The sequence below is a fragment of the Cyanidioschyzon merolae genome, chromosome 19, assembly GCF_000091205.1.
Source record: "Cyanidioschyzon merolae strain 10D DNA, chromosome 19, complete genome".
Taxonomy (NCBI): Eukaryota; Rhodophyta; class Bangiophyceae; order Cyanidiales; family Cyanidiaceae; genus Cyanidioschyzon; species Cyanidioschyzon merolae.
This window is the reverse complement of record NC_010145.1, coordinates 1,094,998-1,119,061: the sequence shown is the minus strand read 5'-3', so window position 1 is coordinate 1,119,061 and position 24,064 is coordinate 1,094,998. Positions and strand designations below refer to the sequence as shown.

At 55.6% G+C, this 24,064-nt stretch overlaps 7 protein-coding genes across 7 annotated transcripts, besides 1 other annotated feature; 3 read left to right on the top strand and 4 right to left on the bottom strand.

Moving 5' to 3' along the window:
* Positions 1-104: 104 nt before the first annotated feature.
* CYME_CMS448C (hypothetical protein, conserved) lies at positions 105-1,334 on the top strand (the record flags this gene model as incomplete). Its single annotated transcript, XM_005538982.1, has 1 exon — positions 105-1,334. One exon carries the CDS (start codon positions 105-107, stop codon positions 1,332-1,334), a length of 1,230 nt encoding a protein of 409 aa, XP_005539039.1.
* Positions 1,335-2,034: 700 nt separating this feature from the next.
* Positions 2,035-4,104, bottom strand: CYME_CMS447C (hypothetical protein, conserved; the record flags this gene model as incomplete). The annotated part of the gene is made up of 1 exon (XM_005538981.1): positions 2,035-4,104. The coding sequence occupies one exon, from the start codon at positions 4,102-4,104 to the stop codon at positions 2,035-2,037; it is 2,070 nt and encodes a 689-aa protein (XP_005539038.1).
* Positions 4,105-6,556: 2,452 nt separating this feature from the next.
* Positions 6,557-9,631, top strand: CYME_CMS446C (thimet oligopeptidase; the record flags this gene model as incomplete). The annotated part of the gene is made up of 1 exon (XM_005538980.1): positions 6,557-9,631. One exon carries the CDS (start codon positions 6,557-6,559, stop codon positions 9,629-9,631), a length of 3,075 nt encoding a protein of 1,024 aa, XP_005539037.1.
* A 2,015-nt stretch (positions 9,632-11,646) lies between these two features.
* Positions 11,647-12,456, top strand: CYME_CMS445C (hypothetical protein, conserved; the record flags this gene model as incomplete). Its single annotated transcript, XM_005538979.1, has 1 exon — positions 11,647-12,456. The coding sequence occupies one exon, from the start codon at positions 11,647-11,649 to the stop codon at positions 12,454-12,456; it is 810 nt and encodes a 269-aa protein (XP_005539036.1).
* Positions 12,457-13,545: 1,089 nt separating this feature from the next.
* Positions 13,546-14,868, bottom strand: CYME_CMS444C (4-(cytidine 5'-diphospho)-2-C-methyl-D-erythritol kinase; the record flags this gene model as incomplete). Its single annotated transcript, XM_005538978.1, has 1 exon — positions 13,546-14,868. The coding sequence occupies one exon, from the start codon at positions 14,866-14,868 to the stop codon at positions 13,546-13,548; it is 1,323 nt and encodes a 440-aa protein (XP_005539035.1).
* Positions 14,869-15,203: 335 nt separating this feature from the next.
* Positions 15,204-16,656: a sequence feature (possible transcribed region).
* On the bottom strand, positions 16,364-17,197 carry CYME_CMS442C (hypothetical protein, conserved; the record flags this gene model as incomplete). Its single annotated transcript, XM_005538977.1, has 1 exon — positions 16,364-17,197. The coding sequence occupies one exon, from the start codon at positions 17,195-17,197 to the stop codon at positions 16,364-16,366; it is 834 nt and encodes a 277-aa protein (XP_005539034.1).
* A 4,692-nt stretch (positions 17,198-21,889) lies between these two features.
* On the bottom strand, positions 21,890-22,651 carry CYME_CMS441C (similar to golgi SNARE protein, membrin; the record flags this gene model as incomplete). The annotated part of the gene is made up of 1 exon (XM_005538976.1): positions 21,890-22,651. One exon carries the CDS (start codon positions 22,649-22,651, stop codon positions 21,890-21,892), a length of 762 nt encoding a protein of 253 aa, XP_005539033.1.
* Positions 22,652-24,064: the final 1,413 nt, after the last annotated feature.

Here is a 24,064-nt window from a genome sequence, read left to right as displayed (position 1 = left end):
GTCACGAGGAGAGTGTAGCCCGTGTCCATCTGAAGCAATTTACTGGGACTCCAAAACCAGGGACAGTTGATGGCTGTGGTGCGTCTACTGTTGACAAGTTCTATATGTTTCAGGCGCTGCTACTTGCACGACTGGGCGGTGGGGTCCTCAGCCTCCTCGCGCTGACACTGTCGCTCCAGAACATCTGGCTGCACTTGCGACACTATGTTCGTCCAGAGTACCAGCTTTACATTTGTCGAATCCTAGGTATGGTTCCGGTATACTCGTTGTCTTCTTGGCTTTCTCTCTTGATACCGGAAATGGCGCTGTACTTTGATCTGGGGCGCGACTCGTACGAGGCCTACACCCTGTACTCGTTCGTGGCGCTGCTTATCAACGTAGCGGGCGGGGAACGCTCTCTGGCGTATCTGCTGGAGTTGAAACCCCCCTTACCACACCCTTGGCCCATGAACTGGTGTTTCCAACCGGAGGTACTGGGCGCTCGATTCCTGCAGAAAGTGCGCCTCGCGGTGTTGCAGTTCGTGTTGTTGAAACCGCTCACTGCCGCCGTAGCAGTGCTCCTGAACCGGCACGGTTGGTATGTACAGCCCAAGACGCCAACTGCTTCGCCTTTCTGGTGCTATGGTTATCCGTACATTTGGATTGTGGTGAACCTCAGCGTTTCGTGGGCGCTATACTGGATGGTTATGTTGTATTTGGCAACGGAGGACTTGTTGCAGGCTTTCCGCCCGCTTCCCAAGTTCCTCTGCGTGAAGGCAGTCATATTCTTCAGTTGGTGGCAGGGTGTGGTGCTCGGCTTGCTCGTGCAGTGGCACTGGCTCACCGATGTTGGTGACTTTACCTCCGATAGTGTGGCAACCGGCATTCAGGATCTGTTGATCTGCTTGGAAATGTTCGTGGCAGCCATCGTTCATCATTTCGTATTTTCGTGGCGGGACTTTGAGGACTATGCACCGGATCCCTCACGAGCGGTGCTACGCAACTTTGGAGAGCTTGTCGACATTCGCGATATGCTTTCGGACGCAAAGAATGCACTCTATGGGCCGCGACACGAGAAAGAACTTCGAGACCGCGAACCGATGATTCCGAAAAGCCACCTGACCAGCTTTGGTGAGGTCTATCGGCATTCATCTTCATTGGAAACTGCTGCAACGAATCAGTTCATGTCGGCAGGCAAACGTGAAGACGTCGAAGGTGCTCGAACTGCTCGTGCGCTCCGAGAAGCAGCCAAACAACTTCGACGAACGGATGGATCGTTGCGATGGGAACGCGCACCGGATGCGGCATCGACTTCAGGTTCCACAGCGCTTCCAGAGTCGCTGGCTTTACCCTGAGGATCTTCGAATGCGAAGGCGTCGAGGATGCGAACGAATGCCGCAGCAGCACACGGCCTCGGGAGCGCACGTGCATTGGAGACGAGCATCTTCGCCTAGCGTCTTAGACACGCTGACGGGGTTCTGCTGTGCTGCACTGGTGAGCGCTGCAATGCCTGGAGAGGATCACGGGGCACACGGAGCGTGCGCTGATACTCGTCCCGCCTGCGATAACGCTCCATGAATAACGATTGCATAGGGAGTAGCGCGTGCGCTTTGCAACCCAAGCTTGCAAGGTTCGGTTCCTGACGTTGCCAGCGACAACCCGATACGTGTAACGTCGGCGTTGAAAACATTGAATGGATGCCGTGCGGCCAGAAGCCGACCCAAAAGACCGTGCGTTTGCTTTGCATCGCAAGCTCGTTAAAGGATGCGCTTGCTCGGTAATCGCCAGCTACGCAAGCAGTGGTAGCCAACACACACGGATAGAGCAAGTTAACGCTATTGCTGCAGCAGCTGATATTATTGGTGCTGCAACGGCCTCTGGGGATAATGTGTTTCACCGGTAGAGGTACTGTTGCGTCTGCAACTACGCTTGTGGTAGCGTCGATGCCCAACGAGAGAAACCCGCTCTCGTTTACGTCTATGGCAATGTTTCGGTTCGCGGACGCGTACGCTACGGGGATCGTACGCGCTGCACCGAGTTCAAGGAAAGCGCGCCTCAGAGAGCACTGGGTTTATCGGGAGCCTTTCCCGGTGGCAGGTAGCAACGGAGTCGGGTACAGGCACTGCCGTACACTGAATGCGGAATCAGCACGGGGATGCAAACATGAAACGATGACCCTGGTGAAGCATCCAGCTTCTGGGGAGCGCCCTCGAAGTCTTCCGTGTCCCAGCTCAGGAAGTCGTGCGCAATCTGGGGTATTACAGGGCAGTGCGTCCCATGGAATTCCGCTTCACGCCGTTCGTAAACGAACTGCAGTTCAACGAGCGCGTTCCGGGGCAGCTGCGGAACCCCAAGAACAAAGCGCTGCGCTCGTGGCAGACGCTTGTGCAGCATCTCGTGGATGAGGCGGCCGTGCGTCTCAGCGCTGTCGCGCGAGCCTGCCTTGTACCACGCGATACAGAGACGACACTGCCAGGGCCTCTTCATGCCGCGATCATCGAGTGCTTCTACGACGCGATTTGCATTCCATAGACAGGCTTCTATCTGAGCAGGCAGCGAGAGGCCTTCGGGAATCTCGCCTGTACCAGGGAAAAGCGCCAGCATGCCTGACAAGTACAGGGTCGTCCCCTGATGCTGGATGCGAGCCTGACTGTACGGTCCAATACACGCCGGGGCCCACAGCGACAGACTCTGGACGTGAATGCCTTTGCCATGCAAGTCCACGGACTCGGCAAAAACCTCCAGCTGCACGAGGCTGGTCGGGTGCGGTAACGACGCGACCTGCACACAGCACCGAACCGGAGGTGCATCCTCTGCAGCAAAATAATGAGCGTAGACTGCATTCACTGCGGCAAAGTCCTGCATATTCGCAAGGAAAAGGAGGCACTGGAACGGTCGACAAGCTGCATCGGGCCAGCGCTGGCGCAGGTGCAGCAGGAGCAGCTCAGTTTGGCGCGCAGCCTCGCCAGGAGGTGCAAGTACAGCACACCGGGGATCAGTCGGATGCGTCGCGACATCGGCGGAAGACTCCACCCAACAAACCGCGACATAAAACCTATGATCATCTGAAAGATGCCAGAGCCTCTCTCGATAGCGCACCTGAAACATCGGCGAGCGAGGAGTACGCTCGGCGGCGGAAGCGTTCGCGTCTCCAGCCGGTGCAAGCACGGTGGGTATCGACTTTCGGAAAGATATTCCGTTCAATGGAAGAGGAAATACCCAGAGAGGCCGCGCTCGTTCCCGTTGCATCCAGTCTGAAAACTGAGCCTGCTGGTCAGCGCGCATCGCGGCTGGTTTTTCTTCGCAGTGGAAGCGCTCGATGCGAAGGTAGGCGCTTCCAGAACCATGATCTACCGGACTGGAGGCATCAATGACAAGACGCTGACGGAACCAGGGGCTGTCAAGCACCAGCGTCTCGTATTCGCCGCCTTCACCCAGGCAGTGCACCCCGTACCGCGTCTCAAGTTGCATCAGGTGCTCGCGTACTTGGTACAGGGATTTCCCTAGATGAGCCATGTCGAGACCCAGGGACGCCACTTTGACAATGATGGCCTCGATACCCAGTGCACAGATAGAATCGAAGAGTTCGCGGGCGTCACGACGCCACAACGGAGCCACCGACACCAGCTGATGCTGACTAGCCACGTGCTCTATGCGCAGGCGTTGGTAGTCGGAGAGAATCGCCCCCGAGAGGAGGCCTTCGGGTCGCGCCAGGCCCTGTACTTCAAAGTTGTCCAGAAGCGCGCCCACGACTCGATGCAGCGTCGCAACTTCGTCTGCAGGTGTCTCTAAAGCAGAAGCATGTGGCGCCAGACGATAACGCAGGCCATGGTCGGTGTGAAATTCGAGCGCCTCGAAAGCTGCGCGATACCACCGGATACTGGACGGCAAACAGTCTGCGTACGCTGCTCCCACGACGTGCGCACCGACGCTCTGGAACATGGCCGAGTCGACTTCGTCTGTCCACGCGACAAGGTCTGTACCTGCAACCGCCTCAGGAGGTCGCTCAGGACCAGTTGGGTACAGGTTGACTGCAGCGACGATTTCATGACCGAGTACGTACTGAGCGTAGATCGCTGCATAGAGCGAGTCCTTGCCGCCGCTCAGAAGCGCAATGAGGCGCATCGTATTCCGTTGTAAACGAGGCGGACGCACGGAGACCCAAACCGTAAGAACCTAGCAGCCACTAGTACCCGAGTTTGCGGTGCGTCTTGTGCGTCAGGTGCTGGCGAGTTTGAAGCGCAGCGCCCTCGACGTTTCGTTGCTCCAGTGCTTTAGCAGCGCTGCGCTCGTTCGAGTCCACGAGTGCCTCAGAAAACGACTCTGATTCGTTCAGCGTTTGTCCGAGTCTTGTCCGAAAATGTAGCCGGTTCAGGATTCCGCAGCTTTCAACAGGTTCCACCAGGTTTCAGTGGGTTCCTGTTCGCTTGACCCCAGCGTCAGTGGTTCTGCGCGGAAGGGTTCCAGCGCAAACACGTTTCCGGAGCGTCCTCTGGTAACGTTTAATTAAGACGCAGACCGCTGCGTCCAGAGCAGACTCACCAGCAACAGAATCCGTTGGTGTTGTTTCGAACGCCCGCAGACGAACGAGACACCCTGGTCGGTGTCAAAAATCGTAAAAGGGAACTCGGAATCGCCAACGCTGATCCAGTCTTACGATTTTTTTCCCCGAACTATTTTAGACGCACACGTTTGGCACTGGAAGTGGGAGAACCTTGAGTTCAAAGACTCATGTGTAGTTTGAAGATCCTGGATCCTTGTTTCCCGTTAGCTCCTTGGACGCGATGCTGGTGGCATTCTTTCCGTGATCGTTGACATGAAGAATCGCAATGACCTCGAACAAACGTTCGTAAAACTACCGATATAACTATCCAATTCACTCGTACAAGCAACCACACGTCTCTTCTGATTACGTTTAACATGCTCAAATCACGCATGCTTGAGTTTTTCGATCTTTCTGACTCGAGGATACTCGTGGGCGTAGCGATTGGCACTGCTGGTTTTCGAGGAAAACGACAGGCAGTCTTCCATGGACGACTTCTTCCCATTCTGAGGCCGGACTTTCACTAAACTTGTCAAGCGATGAAATCGATTTCGTTCAGAGGGAAACTCTCCTGTGTTTGAGGTTATCGGCGATACCGCATTCAACAACAGCATGAATTGTCTTACGGTCTGTGCTGCTAGAAGCTCCGCTCGCTGCTGATTGCGTCGGCAAGGTCTCGGACTCCTGCTTGCATCATCGCAGCGACCGCTGGCGATGGAGATTGCGTCACCGCTATGCACAAGGGTGGCGTAGACATATCGGCTTTGCTCGACATGATCAGCAGCCTGGATTTGGCCTCCGGTATCTCTACCATCATGAACAGTATCGTGTTTCACAAATCCTCATTCAAATGGAAAGACATGCGCTTCCGTATGCGTCGGACAGGGAACGCACCGAGCGCATCACCCAGAAGAAGCAGGTTCGTTTGGGTACACCACCAATCGCGGAATCGGAGAATGGCATCCAGGGGAGCACTACGTGCCCCGCCAAAGTCACGTACCGAGCAATATGGCTGGTGTTCGGGTGAAACAGAGCGGCCTCGGCGGAGGAGCTACCTTCGTCATATGGGAACACCTGTCCACGGTCAGGTGCTACTGCTGCGAAAGGCCATTGAGACTGTCTGGAAAGATGATGAAAATGGCAAACGAAGCGTTGGCCGCTACTTTTGCCTCTGCATGCAGAGCGTCGACAACGGCCGGAAGCGCCGAGATCTGCACTTGACCCTGCCATCCATATCCTTCAGCTGCTGAGAACGAAGCAGGAGCGACTAACATCGTTGAAGCTGTAGGTAAGGGAGAAGAATAGGAAGCAGGCTAAGAAAAAACCCCAAAGCGCTTGCGTTGATCACAATGGAAGCAGAAAGAAACTTTGACGTACGCGCCCGAGCTCCGGACGTGGACCCGTCCCATGTCATGCTTATATGGGCCGTCGTGCACCCCGAAATCGCACCTGGGAACCGGGGCGATGCGCAAACAGCCACTACTGGTCGCTGGGCAACACCGCGTCAAATACCAGCCTGTATCAGCGATCAGCGTATTTCCGTGGTGCAGGATCGCAGTACCAAACGAGGGATTCCACCGTGCGGGATCTCTATCGGTACCCAGGCAAGCAGGAGGCCCGCCAGGCCGTCGGAATGGCATCAGCAGCCACGTCAGGCCATATGGCTTTTCATAAAGAGACAAAACATCCTTTTTATGGACTTGAGGCTTGAAGCCTCTTCGCCGGACCCGCAGCCTAGATGCGCGCGCGAAGCCTTCCGCCCGCTACCGATGACGACTGCTTGCGGTTGCGATTTCAAATGGCGGCAGTGGCGCCCGCCCCGGCGATGCCACGTTCGCTGTGGTGCCTTGCGCCGCCGCGCACTGCGCAACGCAGCGCATTCCGAGATCATCAACACACACGCTGTGCTTGGGATAATCGCCGAAAACGTGTCCTGCTCTAGGCTGGTACGGCCTCGTCTCAGCGACTCCGTAGAACCCAGAGCTGAACAGGGAGGGGGTACCTTATAGTTCAAAGGGTTTTCGGTGATCGAACATGACAATCGAAGCGTCTGACGCTGGAGGGAACGGGGCTTCTGCAGTTGTTTCAGCGGCGGCCTCGGATGGAGTTCCGGATTCACGTGACGCTGTGAACGCTCGAAAGAGTCGCTGGAGCGCCGTCCTAGACTGGGCACGTTCGCCTTGGTTGGCGTTACGCACAGAGTATTTACAGATGAACGGCTCGACGCCGTGGTTTGTGCCTGCGCTCTCAGGATCGGCGATAGTGGTGGCGCTCCTCGGCACAGTCGTCGTGGTGCGCGCCTATCGCAGGCGGCAAGACGTACAAAAGGGACGCGTGGGTATCAATGCCAGCGCCGGAACCGACCCAGCAGCTGCGCAGCGAACACGTAGGGCAGCGTACCGCACACGAGCACCGGACGCGGAGAGGTTAAGCGAATTCGGGCAGGACTCAGAGGTGGAGCGTTCGATTTCGCAACACGCACGGACTGAACGGTCGGAAAAGCGCCTCAGTGTCGGTCATACCTGCCCGAAACATATTGCATTTCGGGTGGATATGTCAGTCGCTGATATCAAAGCCGAAACGCAACGGATCATTGCGGAGGAACGCGCGCTCGCCGATCATATCAGCTCGCTCTACGAACTGGTGCGCGGTGGCGCTCCTCTGCTGAAACCTCCCTTGGATTTTGACCACACTTTCCAACTCTGGGCGGACATGGAAGCCAAGCACGCCGCACGTCGATCGAGCGTGACGTTTCCGAGCTTCGTGTCACCGCATTCCGATATCCGCGCAGCGAGTGTCGAAGCACAGAGGGAGCTCGCAAAGCTGGATGTCGAACTCAGTTCACGAGCCGATGTTTACCGAGTGCTGAGACCGATCGCTGACGAGTATGAAATACAACTTCGCGACGCACTGCGGCGGCAGCGGAGCTCGTTGCATGCCCCAGTCGCATCCCGCGAGTCCCGACGCGAGCAACTTCGCCACAAGCGAGAGAGTATCCTCGAGCAAGCTGCTCACGATCAGGATTATGATGATTTCGGTCGGCAGACGCCCCTGGGTGCACAGGCCGCCGCCGCCTTGGGCCTAACGCTGGAGCATGTGCGCTACATGCGCTTCACCGTTCGAGATCTGGAACGGCACGGCGCACATTTGGACGATCAACTTCGGGAGCGGCTCGTTGATCTTCGCACGCGTATTGCTGATTTATGCATAGAATACCAGCGAAACTTGAATGAGGAGAACACTCGTCTGTGGTTCTCGGCAGAGGAGCTGGCCGGCATGTCTCCGACTTTTCTCGAGGGCCTGCGTAGCCGACCGAATCCAGCGAAGCCTGAAGAGCTGGAATTTGAAGTTACCCTCAAATATCCGCATTACTTTCCCATTATGAAACATTGTTCAGTTGAAGAGACCCGGCGCATCCTCGAGAAACTCTTCCACTCCCGCTGCGTCCCAGAGAACGTGTTCTTGCTCGAAGAGACGGTGCGGCTTCGCGATGAAGCAGCCAAGCTCTTAGGGTATCCCTCTCATGCCGCGTTCGTTCTTGAGATGCGCATGGCAAATTCACCGGAAAATGTCGAAGCATTTCTGCACCGTCTGAGCAAGCGATTGGATAAGGCTGCGCATGCGGAGCTGTCGGAACTTCGTCGCCTCAAGCGCAAGGATAACCTTGAGCGTTACGGTGTGCTCTTGGGCCTTGAACCCGACAATGAGATTCGTATGTGGGACCTCCGCTACTACATGACGAAATACGAGGAGCAGCAGCTGCAGATTGATCATACGAAAATCGCCGAGTATTTCCCGCTAGAGCGTGTGCTTTCGAACATGCTCGATATTTACCAAGAGCTACTTGGTTTGCGTTTTGTTCATCTGACCCAGGGCCAACGCTGGCACGAGGACGTGCGCCTGTTCGAAGTGCGCGATGCGCAAAACGCCGCACTCTTGGGCTATTTTTACCTGGATCTGCATCCGCGTGAAGGCAAGTATGGTCATGCCGCTGTCTGGCCTTTGCAGCCGAGCTGTGTGCGGCCCAGCAAAGTCCAGGAGACGACTGCGCCTCGCGGCAAGGTCGGAACACCCAGCACTGGCACTAGCCACGTGCATCGTGCATCGGAAACAGCGACAAATGCGCTCCAGCTCAATGCGATGCATTCGGCCGATGGAGAGCGTCAAGTCCCTGTAGCAGCAATGGTAGCGAATTTGAGCAAGTCTTCGGGAGGCCGCCCCTCGCTTCTACGGCATGAAGAGGTGGTGACGCTTTTCCATGAGTTTGGACATGTCATGCATCATTTGTGCTCAAAACCGCGATTCGCACGATTTTCCGGTACCAGAGTGGAGCGTGATTTTGTTGAGGCACCAAGTCAAATGCTCGAGAACTGGTGCTGGGATCGTCAAGCGCTGGAGCGGCTTTCGGGGCATTACGAGCGCCTGGCACCACGTACACCCAGGGACGATGGACAGAGCGAAAGTGCTGGTGCTGGTGCTGGTACTGGAGGAGCTCTCGTACCGGAGCCGCTTCCTTCAACGCTCATTGAGCGACTCCAGCAGACGCGGCGTTGTCTCATCGCGCTACAAACGCGTCGACAGATTGTGCTTGCGCTCTTCGATCAGGCGTTGCATCATGCGCCCACACGTGAAAAGCTCGAGCGGGAATACGGTGCCGATCGCCGGAACAGTCGCAATCGGAGTCGGAGCCGCGCTTCTGGGCACCGCAATAGCCAGCAGCAGCAGCAGCAGCAGCAGCAGCAGCAGCAGCAGTTGTCGTCGTCTTCGGAGATGCTTGTGGACGGCATCGATACTGCGGAACTGTTGGCGCTGCTCCAGCGGCGAATCGGACTGGTCCCCATGACTCCAGGAACCCATATGGGGGCGAGCTTCGGCCACCTCATGTCCGGTTACGATGCGCAATACTATGGCTACCTATGGAGTGAGGTGTATGCCTGCGATATGTACGCACAGGCGTTTGCGGATCAACCACTGGATCCCAAGGCTGGCTACCGCTATCGCCAGCTGGTTCTCGCTCCGGGAGGTTCTCGTGGTGCAAATGAAATTTTGCACGACTTTTTGGGACGAGAACCGCACGAGGATGCGTTTTTCCGGCTCAGAGGTCTCTAAATTGATGACATACTTCCCAGTGGTGTTTGTTTTGTTGAGTTTCGTTGTCGCTGCGTTGGCGACGATTCCAGCAGCGAGGACCCGACTGGTCTCGCCTTCCTGAAGATGTGGTCATCGGCCACGGGGAACTCGTGCTTGACGAGGGCGCTTGTTTCCTTGGGAACGCGCCAGCTGCTCCAGCGTCTCGCGTACGATGCGCAGACTAGGCGCCCAGGGAGGCAAGCGGCCGCACTAGCAGCGGCTAGACGCTTCGCTGCTTAAACTGGACCAGTGGACTATTAGAACTGTTCATTTCGTGCGATTTCTCTTCTGAGCTTAGATCAACAGATTCAACGCTGGAAGTGGAGCGATAAAGGCTTCCGGATTCATCTGTAGGTGGAGGACTCTTGAAAGCATTTTCGGACGAAAGCTCGTTCGATTCTTTGCCGCTGGAATCCGTTGCGTCACCCTAGTCGAGATCATGCGCAACGACCACGGACAAAGCGCTCGTAACACCATCAATGTAGTTATTCCGTGCACATGTACAAGTCGTTGCTCCTCGAATTTCGTTACGTGTCACACGCTAAAATCTAGCATGCTTCAAGTTTTCGAGCTTAGTGTTTCGAGGCAACTCATGCGCGCCGCTGGAGTGATGACGAGTGAAAACTCGACGTCGTTCTTGGATGCCTTGATCAAAAGCCCACACCCAAAATTCAATGAACATGTCACACGAAATCGTCGATTTCGTTCAAAAGATGAATCCTCGTCGCTTCGCAGCCTTTCCAGGGAACGGGATTCCACAGCAACACGATACTTCCCATGGAAAATGCTTCCAGAGGCTCCCGTCTAGTCGTTTTCTGAATGACAACTGGTCTTGGACTCGGACTTGAGTCATCGCAACGATCGCTTTCAGTGGAGCGTACGTCACTGCTTTGCACGATGAGGGCGAAGGCGCATCGGCGTTTCTCGAATTGATCTCCAGCCGGGGTAATTCTTCTGGTACTTTTTTCGCCATGGACAGGATCGCGTTCCGCAAATCCTCTGCCTATTGGAACAGCGTGCGCTTTTGGGTGTGCGTCAAGTAGCGTACTCGCCGAGAGAACCGGCCAGAGGAGGCCCGTGATCGCAGAGAACGGCACCGGGCGCGGAAATGGAGAAGCGCTCAGATGGCAACCTTCTGTAGCCGTCAGCAGCGGGGTGCAGCGAACTATGAAACGAGCGTCCAGGCGTCACAGCGAGACACGTCGACGAGAAAGAAGAGGAGAAGGAGTTGCGGTTGACGCTTATGAAAAGTTCTGACCACTGTCAAGTGTCACCGCTGTGAAGGGCGCACCGACGCCCTACTCAAGAAAAACGAACATGGCACGCGATGCTTCGATCGCAACCTCCGCCTGTGCACGAAACGCGTCAACAATAACCGAAACCAGCAAATTCATGCATTGAACACCGCCACCAATATCCTTTCACTGCTGATAACGGAGCTCGAGTGAAAGTAGAGGCCGACGTATATCAAGGCGCAGATGAACGAGACAAAAAGGAGGCAGTCGTGAAAACGCCCGAAAAGGCTGAAGTTTGTAAGCATCGTGAAAGATCTGTAATCCAGTATGTTCGTCCGTATTCGTGCATCCCTAGCATCCTACACCGCCATGGACGCAAGCGTAGCCGTATGGTGGCGATACCGACTCTGCTCGCGAGTCGGATGACTTGGGTGCGTTTCCAGGTCCATCGGTAACGTAAAAGGAAGTAGCGGTTCGGACCATTTTTCTGTGTATCCTGCGATATCCACGCTGTTTCAACGCAACGATCTGATGACCAGTGCTGGTTTATACGCTGAATGCCTGCCTCGTGCACCAAAACCGAGGCGGACTCGAATAAAATACCATCAAGCATGAGGCGTCGGAGAAGTGGGATGCGTACTGGCGTCCACTGGACGTTGCGCCAATCGCCAGTCGATACCGCTGGCGTGTCGAGGAGTCTTCACGAGCGAGTCCTACGAGAAACGTAGCAGGCGCCTAGGTGCAAGTTGACCGGTCCTGATGCAAGTGAGCTGCTTCGTACTGCGGCTGACGTTTCTATCAGTGCCGCTGCACTCTGTGCACCGACGCTTTGTACCAGTCCCGGCGAGCTTGCGCCTCGAGCGACTCGATAGTGGACGCTTGAGGTCGAGACGCACCAGAGTTTGCGTTCTTGCTACCACGCACTCGAGTCGAGCGGCATCTCGGATGGATGACTCGGCGAGCGCTCCGGCACGAACCGACAATGCTCGACCGCAGCGTTTTTGCACGCGTTGTGGTGCGCAGCTGACAATTCAGACCCCAATTGGAGATTATCGGGAAAGAGCTGTATGTGAGCGTTGTGCTCTGGTTCACTATGAAAATCCGAAGGTCATCAGCGCATGTGTGGCGACCAGCCGAGACCGGCGCAAGGTGTTGCTGTGTCGGCGTGCGCTGCGGCCAGCTAGTGGGCGCTGGACGCTTCCCGCAGGCTATCTGGAGATCGGTGAAACCTCGCGAGACGCTGCTCGACGTGAAGCACTCGAAGAGACGAACGCAGCGGTGCTTGTCGGACCCCTGCTTGCGGTATATGAGCTCTTGCAGGCTGCACAGATCCAACTTGTGTATCGAGCCACCCTGGAACGGGACTGGACGCCAGCGGATTATCGTCAGAATGCAGAGACACTTGAGGCACGCCTCTATGGATGGGACGAAATACCATGGGACATGCTTGCATTCCCCACGGTAGCATGGGCGCTGCGTTACGCCCGCAGTACTTTGCATGTACCGGATAGCACGTTGGTACCGGAGATCCGCGTGAAATCGGCCTCTGGAGAGCAGTTCATTGTCTAGGTTTACTGCTGTGGAACTGGAAGATACGCTTCTTATGGAGATGCAAGCGACGAGACGGCCCTGAAGGCGAGCAAGGCGGAGAATCCCCCCACATGCCGACTAGTCCAGCATCCATCCGAGCGTGACAACGGGAAGCGCAGTTTGGCGTGTGCGGCTCGGTGTGTTGTCCAGCGCGTATGCCTTGAAATCGATGGATGGCTCCAGAAACGGGATGAATTGGGGTGTTCTCGCGGGCTACCATAGCTCTCAATGATCTAGAATCTCCTGTTTTTGTCTCTGCTCTGTAGGAGTGAAAGGCACTCTTCCATCACTGCCGTGCATGATGCATGTTCGTGCTTTCCGACGCGTTCTGTGCAAGCACTCGAGCGAGATCCGTTGAGCGCGACTCTACAGGAATACCGCTGATGCAAACCGTCTACGAAAGCAAATTCGGCGATGATGCCTGTATGCCAGCTGGAATCGATTCCGTTCGCTGGCGTCCGATCCAGACACACTGCGGTGATTACGTGAGGCGCTGTGCGGAACCGTAGTGAACCGCCCTCATGACGTCACACATCCGAGCAGGCTTCCTAGAAAGCATCCACGACCATGGATTGAGGCATTTCGTATGAAGGATTCTAGGCATGGCGATGTTCGTGGAATGCACTCAAGCAGTGCAAGGGGCACGTTCGCGACATACCGCATGGGTACGGAGCTGGCATCTTGAAAGCCCCAGTGTGAAGGAGCATGTTTGCGTGATTCTGTGCGATTTTCCGGGTTTTAGAAGAGGCCACCAGGCGCTCCAGTATCCTACCAAAACTAGATCGGAAAATACAAAGCTAGCCGATCATTACTCAATGAAGAAGATCGCGTATATATGGTGACACCGCACCGTGTCGGCATCCGGAACGAAAAGTTGAATCTTGCGGCGGACGCTGATGCTGTCGCGCGACCTTGAACGGAACGCTCGCTATTCATGCGGCATCTCCGTTTCCATAATAGACCAAGGGTGCAGTACTACCAACATATCCAGCAAAGGTGTCGAATTTCCTTACGATGCAACAGCGTGGTGCGTCCCTTTCGTCGAGCGCTGAGGCGCGTAGACCCTTCTCAGGTGCTCGGCGAGTCGCCTAAGCAGTCCGGCCTGGATGCGGTATGCGGCGGTGACGGTGGTGGTTGGCCTGTAAACCGCGAGTCGTCTTTCGTGCTCGCCGGATTCTCCATGTACCAGAAATGCTCCGCATCGCGGTGAATAAAACCGCATTTGAACACGTCGACACCTTCGGGGAAGAGATGCTGTAGGGGTCCTGCATGCTGCAAGCCCATATTTGAAACGAGGTTCCTAAACGATTCGCTGTGGACGCTGTCGGGGCAGCCTAATGCGAAAAACGAGGTGCCACTACCGCTCATGAGCACTCGCTGGAAGCCGAACGACTCAAGAAACGTCTTCAAATGCCGTAACGGAGGCATTAGCGCAAACGCCGGCCCCTCCAGATCGTTCACGAGCGGAGCACAGAGCGGACCAATTCGTTCCATCTGTTCACAGAGCACATGTGGGTCTAGATGGTCCTCGCGATTAAGTTGGTGCAAGCTCAACGCTCTGTACACGGAGGCAGTGCTCAGCCCAACGCCTCTGGGCTTCACAATGTAGACCGTTGTTGGAGCTAGCGGTCGAATCGGATGGAGCTGCTCCCCGCGGCCCGTGCAGAACGCCGAGCCACTGGAAAAGAAAAAAGCCGTATCCGAGCCAATCTCACTGGCCCAGCGGATTAAGTCGGCGTTGGAGGCAGGCTCACCGCACAACCTATTTGCTGCAAAGAGGGCGGTAGCCGCATTACCCGAGCCACCGCCCAAACCTGCTTCCGTGGGGATCTGTTTATCCAGATGCACCCGATAGTGTTTCCTAGAGCCCGAATGTGTGCGAAAAGTGTCCAAAGCCCTGATGATCAGGTTCGTTTTGTCGAGCGGCACCTTTGCGTTGTTGCACTCGAGCACGTCAGCAGACGCACCCGCCGGCAGCTCCTGAAAGCCAATCCGGTCCACCAGCGATATTGCCTGCATCACAGTTGCCAGCTCGTGAAATCCATCCGGTCTTCGCCTTATAACTCGCAGAAAAACGTTGATCTTCGAGGGAGAATACAGTACAACATCAAAGTCGGCTAGGTTGGTGGCTGGGTGTGGCTCCCCGCTCCAGACCGGCCCGTTGAACGCCTCCCTGTGGTGACCTCCCGCCTCTGGGTGCGCTTGCACACTTTTTTCGGACGACACAGACCTGTGCTCACTGCAGTCTTCGAGGTAAGCGCTTCGCCGCCGTCGCAGTGCGTAGGCGACAACATCTTCCCGCCGGGGCGTCCACGGAGCTCGCCCCGGATCCTGACGCCTCAGAGACCTGGGACGAGACCGGGACAGCGCGTTCAGGAAGCAAAAGGCCATATGCCTGAGATCCGACGCTCCAGAGCAACAGTCTACGCCAGGGGTGGCTTGCGTCAAGCCCACAACACGCAGCGCCCAAAACGTCCAAGGCCACGGAGCGGCACGTCCGGTATACCCGACGCCCGGAGCGACTGCTGCCGCCGCGGTGGCAGCTGTGCTGTGCAGGGCGCCCTGGGGGCCAGCACCTCCACGTCACCCGCAGCCTCGATCAGCAATGCCGCCATCAGCAATGCCGCCATCAGCAATGCCGCAGTCGGGCATCACCACAGATCGCTGCACTGGAAGGTGGTGGCTGGTACGAGCAGGGCTAGGGGATTTGAAGTACAGTCCTGTGCATGCATCCTTGCGAGGCAACGATTTGACGCGGTTATGCTTTACGTGTTTATGGAGTACGGTAAAAAAAACTGCAGTGAAGGGCGCTATGTGTCACTTTGGGTACTAGTTGGCTGTGCCTGCTCTTGTGCTGCCACGGATGTCGGCACTTGTGTCGCGTCGAATGTCGCTGGGGTACTGCGGCCCTACGCTCTGCGTTTTGCGTACGAAGTGATGCTGGACCTAATGGCCCAGCGGGTGCTGCGCTGCACGTAGTCGCTTGCTCGGAATCGACTGCGAAACGCAGCTCGAACTGCGTCCACGAGCGACACTCGCAACATCTGACGATCAGCAGGTTCGCGATAGACTCGTGTACGCCGGTTCGAGGACGCGTTGTCGCACGATCGCAGCAGAGACCTGCACCGGGCTGGTAACGGACTCGCAGCCCCTAGTGAACGCACTGCTCAGCTGGGTGTCCCGTTACTGTGGAACGACGACAATAGCAACAGCGATGGAGTGCGAGCAGACTACATCAGTAAGAATTGACAGTGCTCCTTGATGCGCACTGAGTAACCAGCGGGCAGTGCGACCAGCTAGAGGCGGCCACCGAAACTCGACCTCCTGCCCAGCGGACGCGGTGCGAAAGGCAAGCGCCGTGGCTTTGACCGGAAGTGAGTGCGCTGGCACTCACTGTGTATTGTTCCGCGGAGCAACAGATTTCGAGGTGGTTTTTCACGGGAAGCGATCAGGGATCACGTCACTGTACCTGTATGATTCGAACTACAGTCCCTATTTCGCGACGCCGACCGGCATACCAACGCAACGAGATGCTGCAGGCGAGCTTTGCTGGGGAACCTTTTGTTGGTATACTGTTTCCGTCTACATTTGATGCTGAGCCAGATACCAGTGACTCGAGCTCACAACACAGACTCGTGGCAGAGTCCATCGACCCTCAGGCAGCGAACAGCGGTTCACAATGAAAACGGCATAGTAGGGCAGCTCGCAAGAAACAAGCGCCCGTTTGAACATGGTTTACATCTTGAGCACCCACGAATGTTGGTCGCTGAATATCGAGCAAAAGGAAGCAGCTCGTAACATTGCAAGCCCAGCGCGACGAACGATATCGCTCTCTTTGGGCGACTCTCGTGTTGCGCCTTTACGTGCTCGCCTGCTACCAGGACCGCTACGACGTCTTCGATTTGCGTGGGCGTGCTCGCGTCTCCTGCATGGTAGCACCGCTAACCTCGGGTGTTGTTCTAGTCTGCTTCCGATACATGAGAATCTGAGCCACCAGGATACCGTTAAGAAATGCGCTCGCAAGGTATCCGACGAGAATCGTATGGTTCTGCACCTGCTGCATCGTCGTGAATACTCGGGCAGTTGCTCCTCCGAAAAGCCCCAGACACGTCGCCAAACTCAGAGATCCAGTATGTTTTCTTCGCGCATTCGCCAGGATTTGCGGTAAACGACTACCGATGACGATCGCAAGGTTCAAGCTACACAACCGTTCGAGAACCGCGAGCGGCACAGCGCGCTGGGACCAGCTAGCAACTACTGTTGCCGTGATATACGAAGACAGCGTCAGGAGGCCCAGAGGGAACCATTGGTTGTTGAAGTAAAAGATGAGCGCCATGATGAGGCAGTTCTGCACGCCAAGCAGCACAAAGTCACCATATGTTGAGAACGGATAGCCCGCTCGATAGTGATAGGCCAGGTTGTACGCGTAACCAAAAGACTCGACCAAGTAGGTCGCCACGGAAATTCCAGCGGCGGACCGGTTCTGTAGGATGCGCAACAACTGCGGAAGTTTCACGAGCGCTGCACCGGCCACAACACCATAGCCGAGCACGCGAGCAAGTTGCTGGCGCAGACAACGCGCGTCTCTGGTTCGCAACCAGTACCTCAGGCCCGAAACCGAAGGCCATGTCGTACAAAAGTCGTCTTCCAAAGCGATCGCCTCACATAATTTCACTGTGAACACCAGAATCGCTACCAGAAAGAGGTAGCAGCTTGGCATTTCAGACGCGTACTGGAACCCGACGCTCAGGAGGTCGCACGTTACCAGCTGGTAGCAGCGAGGAGTACACGGAGGGGCGCGGCGACCCTGGGTGCGAGGGAGTAACTGCATATATCTGTATATTATGGACACGAGAAACTTCGGTGTCCTCTGGTCCAGGTTTTCGCCCTTGTCATGCAGATGATACAAGCCTCAATCGTTTGGATGCGGGCGTGTTAGGAGCCAGTCATCGAGAAAGAGGTTTCAGTTCTGATCCAGACGTTTTTATGTTGTACAAGACCTAGACTGGCCTTGTTTTTGGGCGCTACGGTTGCACGCAGCGATGCTGTGGGCAGTGCAGCCTAACACAGGTGCAAGCTGGGACGCTCGATACGCGGCAGCGATTTCCGGTCGGAAGCTAGTCGGCTTGGCGCTGTCTTCACAAGACACTAGCTGAAAGCAATCGTTCCATGAGGTCGCTTCGACATTCTCGTGCTGGGAACCTGCGGTTACGCGCACAGCGACACATTTTTGATAAACACGATGCACATATTTGACATCATCAAGCACGCAACTGCAAGGAACACCTCTGCCCGTGATATGGCGAGCGCGCAGCTCGCTACTGATTCTGTGCGCGACATACCCAGAATGCAACGCTCAATACTGAACGCTAGATTGGTAGATCAGCACAGGACGCTACTACGCGTCCCGGAAGGTTGATGGCGCTGTCTGTTTTCGCGAAAGGTAGGGCGGCGGATTCTATCATGATATGCAATGGATGAGACGAACCAGACATCGCACGGATGCTCGGTTGTCATCGGCATCCGGGGAAGCGATCACCACGCCGTTCCGATAGCATTTTTGTGATACGGAGAAGCTCAGACCAGATCGTTGCAGACGCTGTGCAGTCATTCCGTGTTGCTCCGGTTCACTCTGTGATGCTGAACGATAGGATTCTTTCCATGAGACGCGTTGCCGCCGCCTGGCTGACGCTGCCGCACAAAACTCTATATGTGATCAGCGAAACACAAAACAGTGTCCAACGACCATAAAGTGGATATATCTACACATGCGCTAACGCCAGCCAGTCTCTTTTGACCAGGCCGCCTGCTATCGGCTTCAGAGTTTTCCCTGTAGACTTCGAGCCTGAGCGTCTACCCCACAAGGTTCGATCGCTTCAGGTCCGCGGATCTCGTTTTCAGCAACGCACATCTCCTCATACTGATGGCAGCAGTGATGTGTCGGTTCACGAATTCCATGCGTTTATTGCCCTTGGTGGTACTCGTTCATGCAAGGAATCCTCGGGGTCGTGCCCTCCGTTGCATTGGCTGCTCTGTCAGCCTTCGGTACTTTTCTGTCGCCGAAACGCCCCGTTGCCTTCTTTCCATGTAGACCTCCTGAGGTGCACGCCCCAGCTCATCCATTAGATCTTTTGTTCTTGGAAATGAACGCATTTCGTTATGCCCTCAGGTGAGGACCTTCGCCGAAGAAAGACGTAATCTGGCGCGGTGTGTCATCGTGTGCTGGACGATCTTGCGATTCGTCCAGTGAAGCGATCATTACGTTTCACACTATAAAACAATCTTTGGATGGGATTCAGCCACGGAGAGTACCAAGGAATGAAAAGCGGGTTTATTCCCCGATAGAATCGGCAGAAGCTCCAGCGCACGGGAACGGTGAAATTCCACGTTGTCTAACAAAAGAACGTCGCCAAACGTCAGGGTGAAATGTCTTGAATGATTCGGTACATTCGTTGCTGCAGTGTGACCGTTCCCTACGAGAGAAACTGAGGTCGTCACTGGAACCCACTGCACGTAGACCAGATGATGATTTCGTCGTTCTCATCGATTTCGATCGTACAAACGAGAGGCTCCCGGCTCCCTCGAATACCGACAGACGCCTCGACCGTTTCGTTCGAGGCAAATCCCATCGACTGGGAAAACAAACCAAATTCCTTGTGCTTCACTACGACCGCAACGTTTCAGGAATTCTGTAAATGTGATTTCGGTTCGAGATGGCAGTGCATGAAATCGGACTTGTTTTCGCAATGTATCCCAAAGTTTTCAGGACCACACGAACAAACTATTGAGGAACAGAGACGCCACTGGTTTCTACTATCATCGCTTTTCCTTTCCGTAAGGTGATCAACTGGCCGTTTCCTATCATTGACAGAACGCACGTTTTAAGAATATCGATTTTTGGCTCGGAGCGCATGTACTTGTTTTATTCAGTGTTCCTCAACTATCTGACGTATGACTGACCTGAATGAGGAATGCAGTACTCCTTGAACTGTCCGGTAAATCATATATCTTACAGACAACTCGTCCAGGATTTAAACGGCGCATGGCATCGTGTTTTCGACTTCCTGCTTCAAACTGCGAAAAAGCATTCGAATACTTTCAGCGGCGATGAAACAGGACTGAGTTGAAGGACTGTAAGCCCGACAGTGTCGATCGCGCTCAAGGCGCTCCTGCTGCTGCTGCTGCTGCTGCTGCAAAGAGCATATTCCAACGAGCCACGCTTGACGAGGAGCGAGCCTCTGACACCAGTGGAGCCCCGTTACGTTCGTACGAGACGGATAGTGCTCGCTTGGCTGGTTGTCGAAAGCAACCGCGCAGTCCGAGAACGCTGGTCAGTTTCACGGAATCGAAACCAGAAAAAGAAGTCTCCGAGCCGCGGTTTGGGGCGTCTGGAACACCAGCCTGGCCGGTGCGCGTAACGCAGTCACTGCGAAACGTCGTTTTCGAGGGAACGAAGCTCGGCAATGGAGCAACGAGCATCGACCAAGGCGCTCTACGACGTTTTGCTCCGAGACACTGCAGAAGCGGCGGCTCTGGAACAATTGGATGAATCTGAAGAAGCGCTGCTGCAGCTGCAACAGGTGACCTGCGATACAGTTAACGTGCTTGCAGTTTTGCCGCCTGACGAGGCGGGTATCAACGGCTGCACGGAGCGATTCCTGGACCTCCTCACGCAAGTTCGAAGGGCCACTGCAGCCGCCATCGGTACGGTGCGTGAACCGTGGCCTTTGGAAGGCTACGACCTACACCCGGGGACCTTGCGAAAACTTCTCGTTCACGCAGAACGGACTTGTGCTGAGGACGACACCAGAGGAGGACGCGAGCTCGCCTCCAGCAACGAACACACCGAGTTATCACAGCAGCGCGTACGAGCGAAAGGTACCAGATGACGAAGCCGAGCGAACTGGCTGCAGTGCCTTCTATTTGGGCCTGGTTCTTCTACGGAGACCGGTACTAGGTTAAAACGGAATACTGACCGAGTCGATCTGCTCCTGCCTTGCGATTTCTGCTCTGAACTTGTTATAGATGTAAAGCCATGGCATTCGAATTTCAGGAATGAGGGCTTGAGGGTTCATACGTGGTGTTCGGATTCTCGGTTGTTCTTGCAGGGTTGCTCGGTTGACGCCTTGCAGCTGGAATTCGTTGCACCATCGAAAGCAAAACGATTCGTGACGACTTCGCCCTCGGACTCCTAAACGGAGCGATATCATGATCCGATTCATACATCGGAGACCTCATTCTTCTCCTTTCCTGGCGATCGGCACGCCCGAATCACGTATTCTTCCAAGTTTTCGATCTTTCAATTCTAGATCAACTCGTAAGCGCAACAATTCGTGCCGCTAAGTTGGTGATGAAAAATACGCAACGTCGCCTCTTGACGACTCGTTGTCAAGCTCATGCCGGACATTCAAAAAAATTTTGCCAGTCAACTAATCAAGAATGTTCGAAAGATGACTCCTTCTGTCTATGTGGTCGTCAACGAAACGGTATTTGACAGCAGCATGATGCCTTTCAGGGGATATGCTTCGAAACGCTCCTTTTCTTCTGTTTGGACGGAAGAGGGACCTGGTCGCGGACTCGAGTCATCGCGGTGATCGCTTTCGATGGAGCTAGCGTCATAGCGTTGTACAAAAGGCACGTAGACAGATCGAAATGGCTCGACTTTTTCTCGAGCCTGGAGCTTTCCTCTGGTACTTGTTTCATCGCGGACAACATCTTGTACCGCATATCCTCTATCGAATGGAGCAGCACGCACTTGTGCATGTGGAGCGGGCAGCACGCTCGCCGATGGATCCGTCCAGAACAAGTCCGGGATCGTTGTGTACCTCACCGGGTGCGGAAACAGACGAGTGCATCGTGCGGAACCCTCTGTACACGTCAAGGGCATCTACCGAGCGATGAGGCAAGAAATCACGTACGACAGGACGACGCTGGGAAGAGGACGCGCGATCGATACGTGTGGAAACACCTAATCAGAGCCAAGTTTCATCGCAGCGACGAGTACACCGCGGCCGTATACGAAGAAGATGCAACTGGCAAGCGAAGCGCAGACCGCAACTATCGTCGGTACATATCATGCATCGAAAGCGACCCGGGGCAGCGAAATCGGTACCTGAACGCTGCCAGCAACATCCATCGGCTGCTGACAATCGTTATGGAGAGCAGGAGAGACCGGCGTCTCTAACTACGGAGATGCGAGAGCGAACAAGGAAGCAGACGCATCATACGCCCGCAAAGGCTGGTTTCCCCGCTGGCACTGAGACGGCCTCCAGAACCTAAGAATGTGCTCCCGAGTTAGTGGACCTGTTCTGCTTTATTCCGACATGGGTGTCGTTCCATACCAGAACGTGGTCCATTTTTTTCATCGAGGCCCTGCTGCCTCAAAGGAAACTTTAAAGCACTGCATGCCCGCTCACATCAGGTAATGTTTTACGTAGAACAACAAGCAGACAAGGGCCAGAATGGCAGCGAGGCCACCACATACGATTCTCATGTCGTTTCGGGCTCGTTGCTGGACACGCCGAATGAGGCTTTGGCTGAGACCCAACCGATGGGCCATATCAAGAGTCTTGCGCCGCACCGCTTTGAGCGTCTGGTGTTGCTGCCGCAACGCATTGAGGACATCGCGCCCGCTTCCGAGAATACCATCAGCGGAATGGGACGCGTGCTCTAGAGACTGGGTTGCGAGCTGTTCCAAGTCGACTATCGTGGCATCAGCCTTCGACTTGGAGCGATGCTGTTCAGCGCCCTCGAGAAGCGATTCACGCTCCCGTAAGTGCCATTGACGTTGCCTTTCCGCCGCATAGACCTGCCTCCAGAGACTGCTCAGCTCCCTGTGCTGCGTCTCAAGCTGCAGCGCACGACGTTGCCACAGAGCTCGCTGTGCAGCGGGCGCGCGCTCAGCCAGCTGCGAAAGCTCAGCAGTCACAAGTTCGAGCTGTTGCAGCTTCAGCCGTGGCGCCTCTAGTGCCTCTGCTGTTAAAGTGGCGACTCCGAGGTCTTTCAAAGCTCCTTTCGTCGCGAGCTGCGCGTGGTGCTGCTGTTGCTCCGCTTGCTGGAGAGCGCTTTGGAGCTCGACTAGCACCTTGCGAGCTTCGCGGTGCACCTCGTCCAGTGAGCGTACGGCGACCGGGACACTGCTGGGGCCCTGATAAACCCCGTGCGACGTCAGCATGCAGTACTGAGCGTCAGAAACGGAGGCAACTCGGGCAAAGCGGGGGCGGTGCCCGTCGTACAACCCGTTGTGTTCCCCCGGAAGCGCCAGCGCCCGACGGCGCCGCCCTGAGACAGACCGCTGCTGCTTCGGCTAAAGCACACCACAAGTAAACCCTCGACTAGAACAGGAACCGCAACAGGTACCGTATCAGATAGAATAGGTTCCAGTGTTCCAGCCAAGTCGTGTCAAGGAAACACTGAGGTTCAGTCCGCGTACCGTATTGCCTCCGCAGCGCGATTCCGAACCAGCGAAACGATCCGGTGCGGGTGCGATGTACGCCGTGCGCTTTTCACGAAATTTCCGGGATTGCGTGAAAAAATCTCTGGAGAAGGAAAGAAAGGGTGTCCATGATGCAGACAAAATTTTGTTCTGGTTGATGCGTGGTGTTGTCGTGGCTTCGAGAACAGTGCGACGGGGCGCTAGACCGGTGTGCATTAGCGCACATGCGCCTCATGGAACGAGCGGTTGCTCCTATGCCCCGGAAACGGACTCGCTATCTTGGGTAATCCGCGCGAGTGCATTTCAAGGAACACTGCTTTCCATAGGTATCTAGACATATCAATGCTGGGGAAGCTGTTTCAAGCTGGCCATGTCCGCTGCGATCGCATACGAGCGGACGCTCTCCCCGCGCGAGTCGCTGTACTTGCTTCTGCACAGCGCAGCAGCATCCGTTCAAGTATGCGTCCGCCCAGGTATCTCGCACGACCCGAGACAGCCCCAGTTGCCGTCATTCGTTACTCGCTTTCAAGTTGAGGCACTCTTCGGTATTGGCGGGTGCCGGTTTGGGTGTCAACGGCACCTGTGGCATGCGTTCGCTTCTCCTAGACGGGGTCCGTGCTGGTCGTGGATGCCGGTGCTTCCCGCATCGTAGCTGGCTATGGACACGTCAATGCCAGCACCGCAGGTGATCGTGATCATCATGAATAGGTGTTCTTGTGCCAGTGGCAGCCTGTGTTGGGCGAGGATGCCCGCAAGGCAGCGTTGAATGAGACGACGTGACGCTAGTAGCGCTCGTTCACCCATCGGCGATCGAGGGGCAGGATATGACGGCAGTCGCTGGCAGCGCAGCTGCAGAGCGAAGCGTTCGGTAAAAATCATTCAGCAGTGGGTACACGGTCGTAAAGCGCGTGTGCGTTCGCCACTTGTTGTAGCGCTGTATGAGCATGACCTTTATGGCAAACATATGACTTCCCGGTGAGCCGTGCTGGGCGTGAAGCGCTACGAACAGGGTGATGCTGGAAAATGGAACGAGCGATCGCGTCGTAGGTCGACACGCTCGAGATCCGGCGCTGCATAGCCGGGTTCTCTGACTGGATGCGCTCATGTGTGATCCGTAGCAGTTAGCTTTCAAGACTAACTGGCGGACGAAAC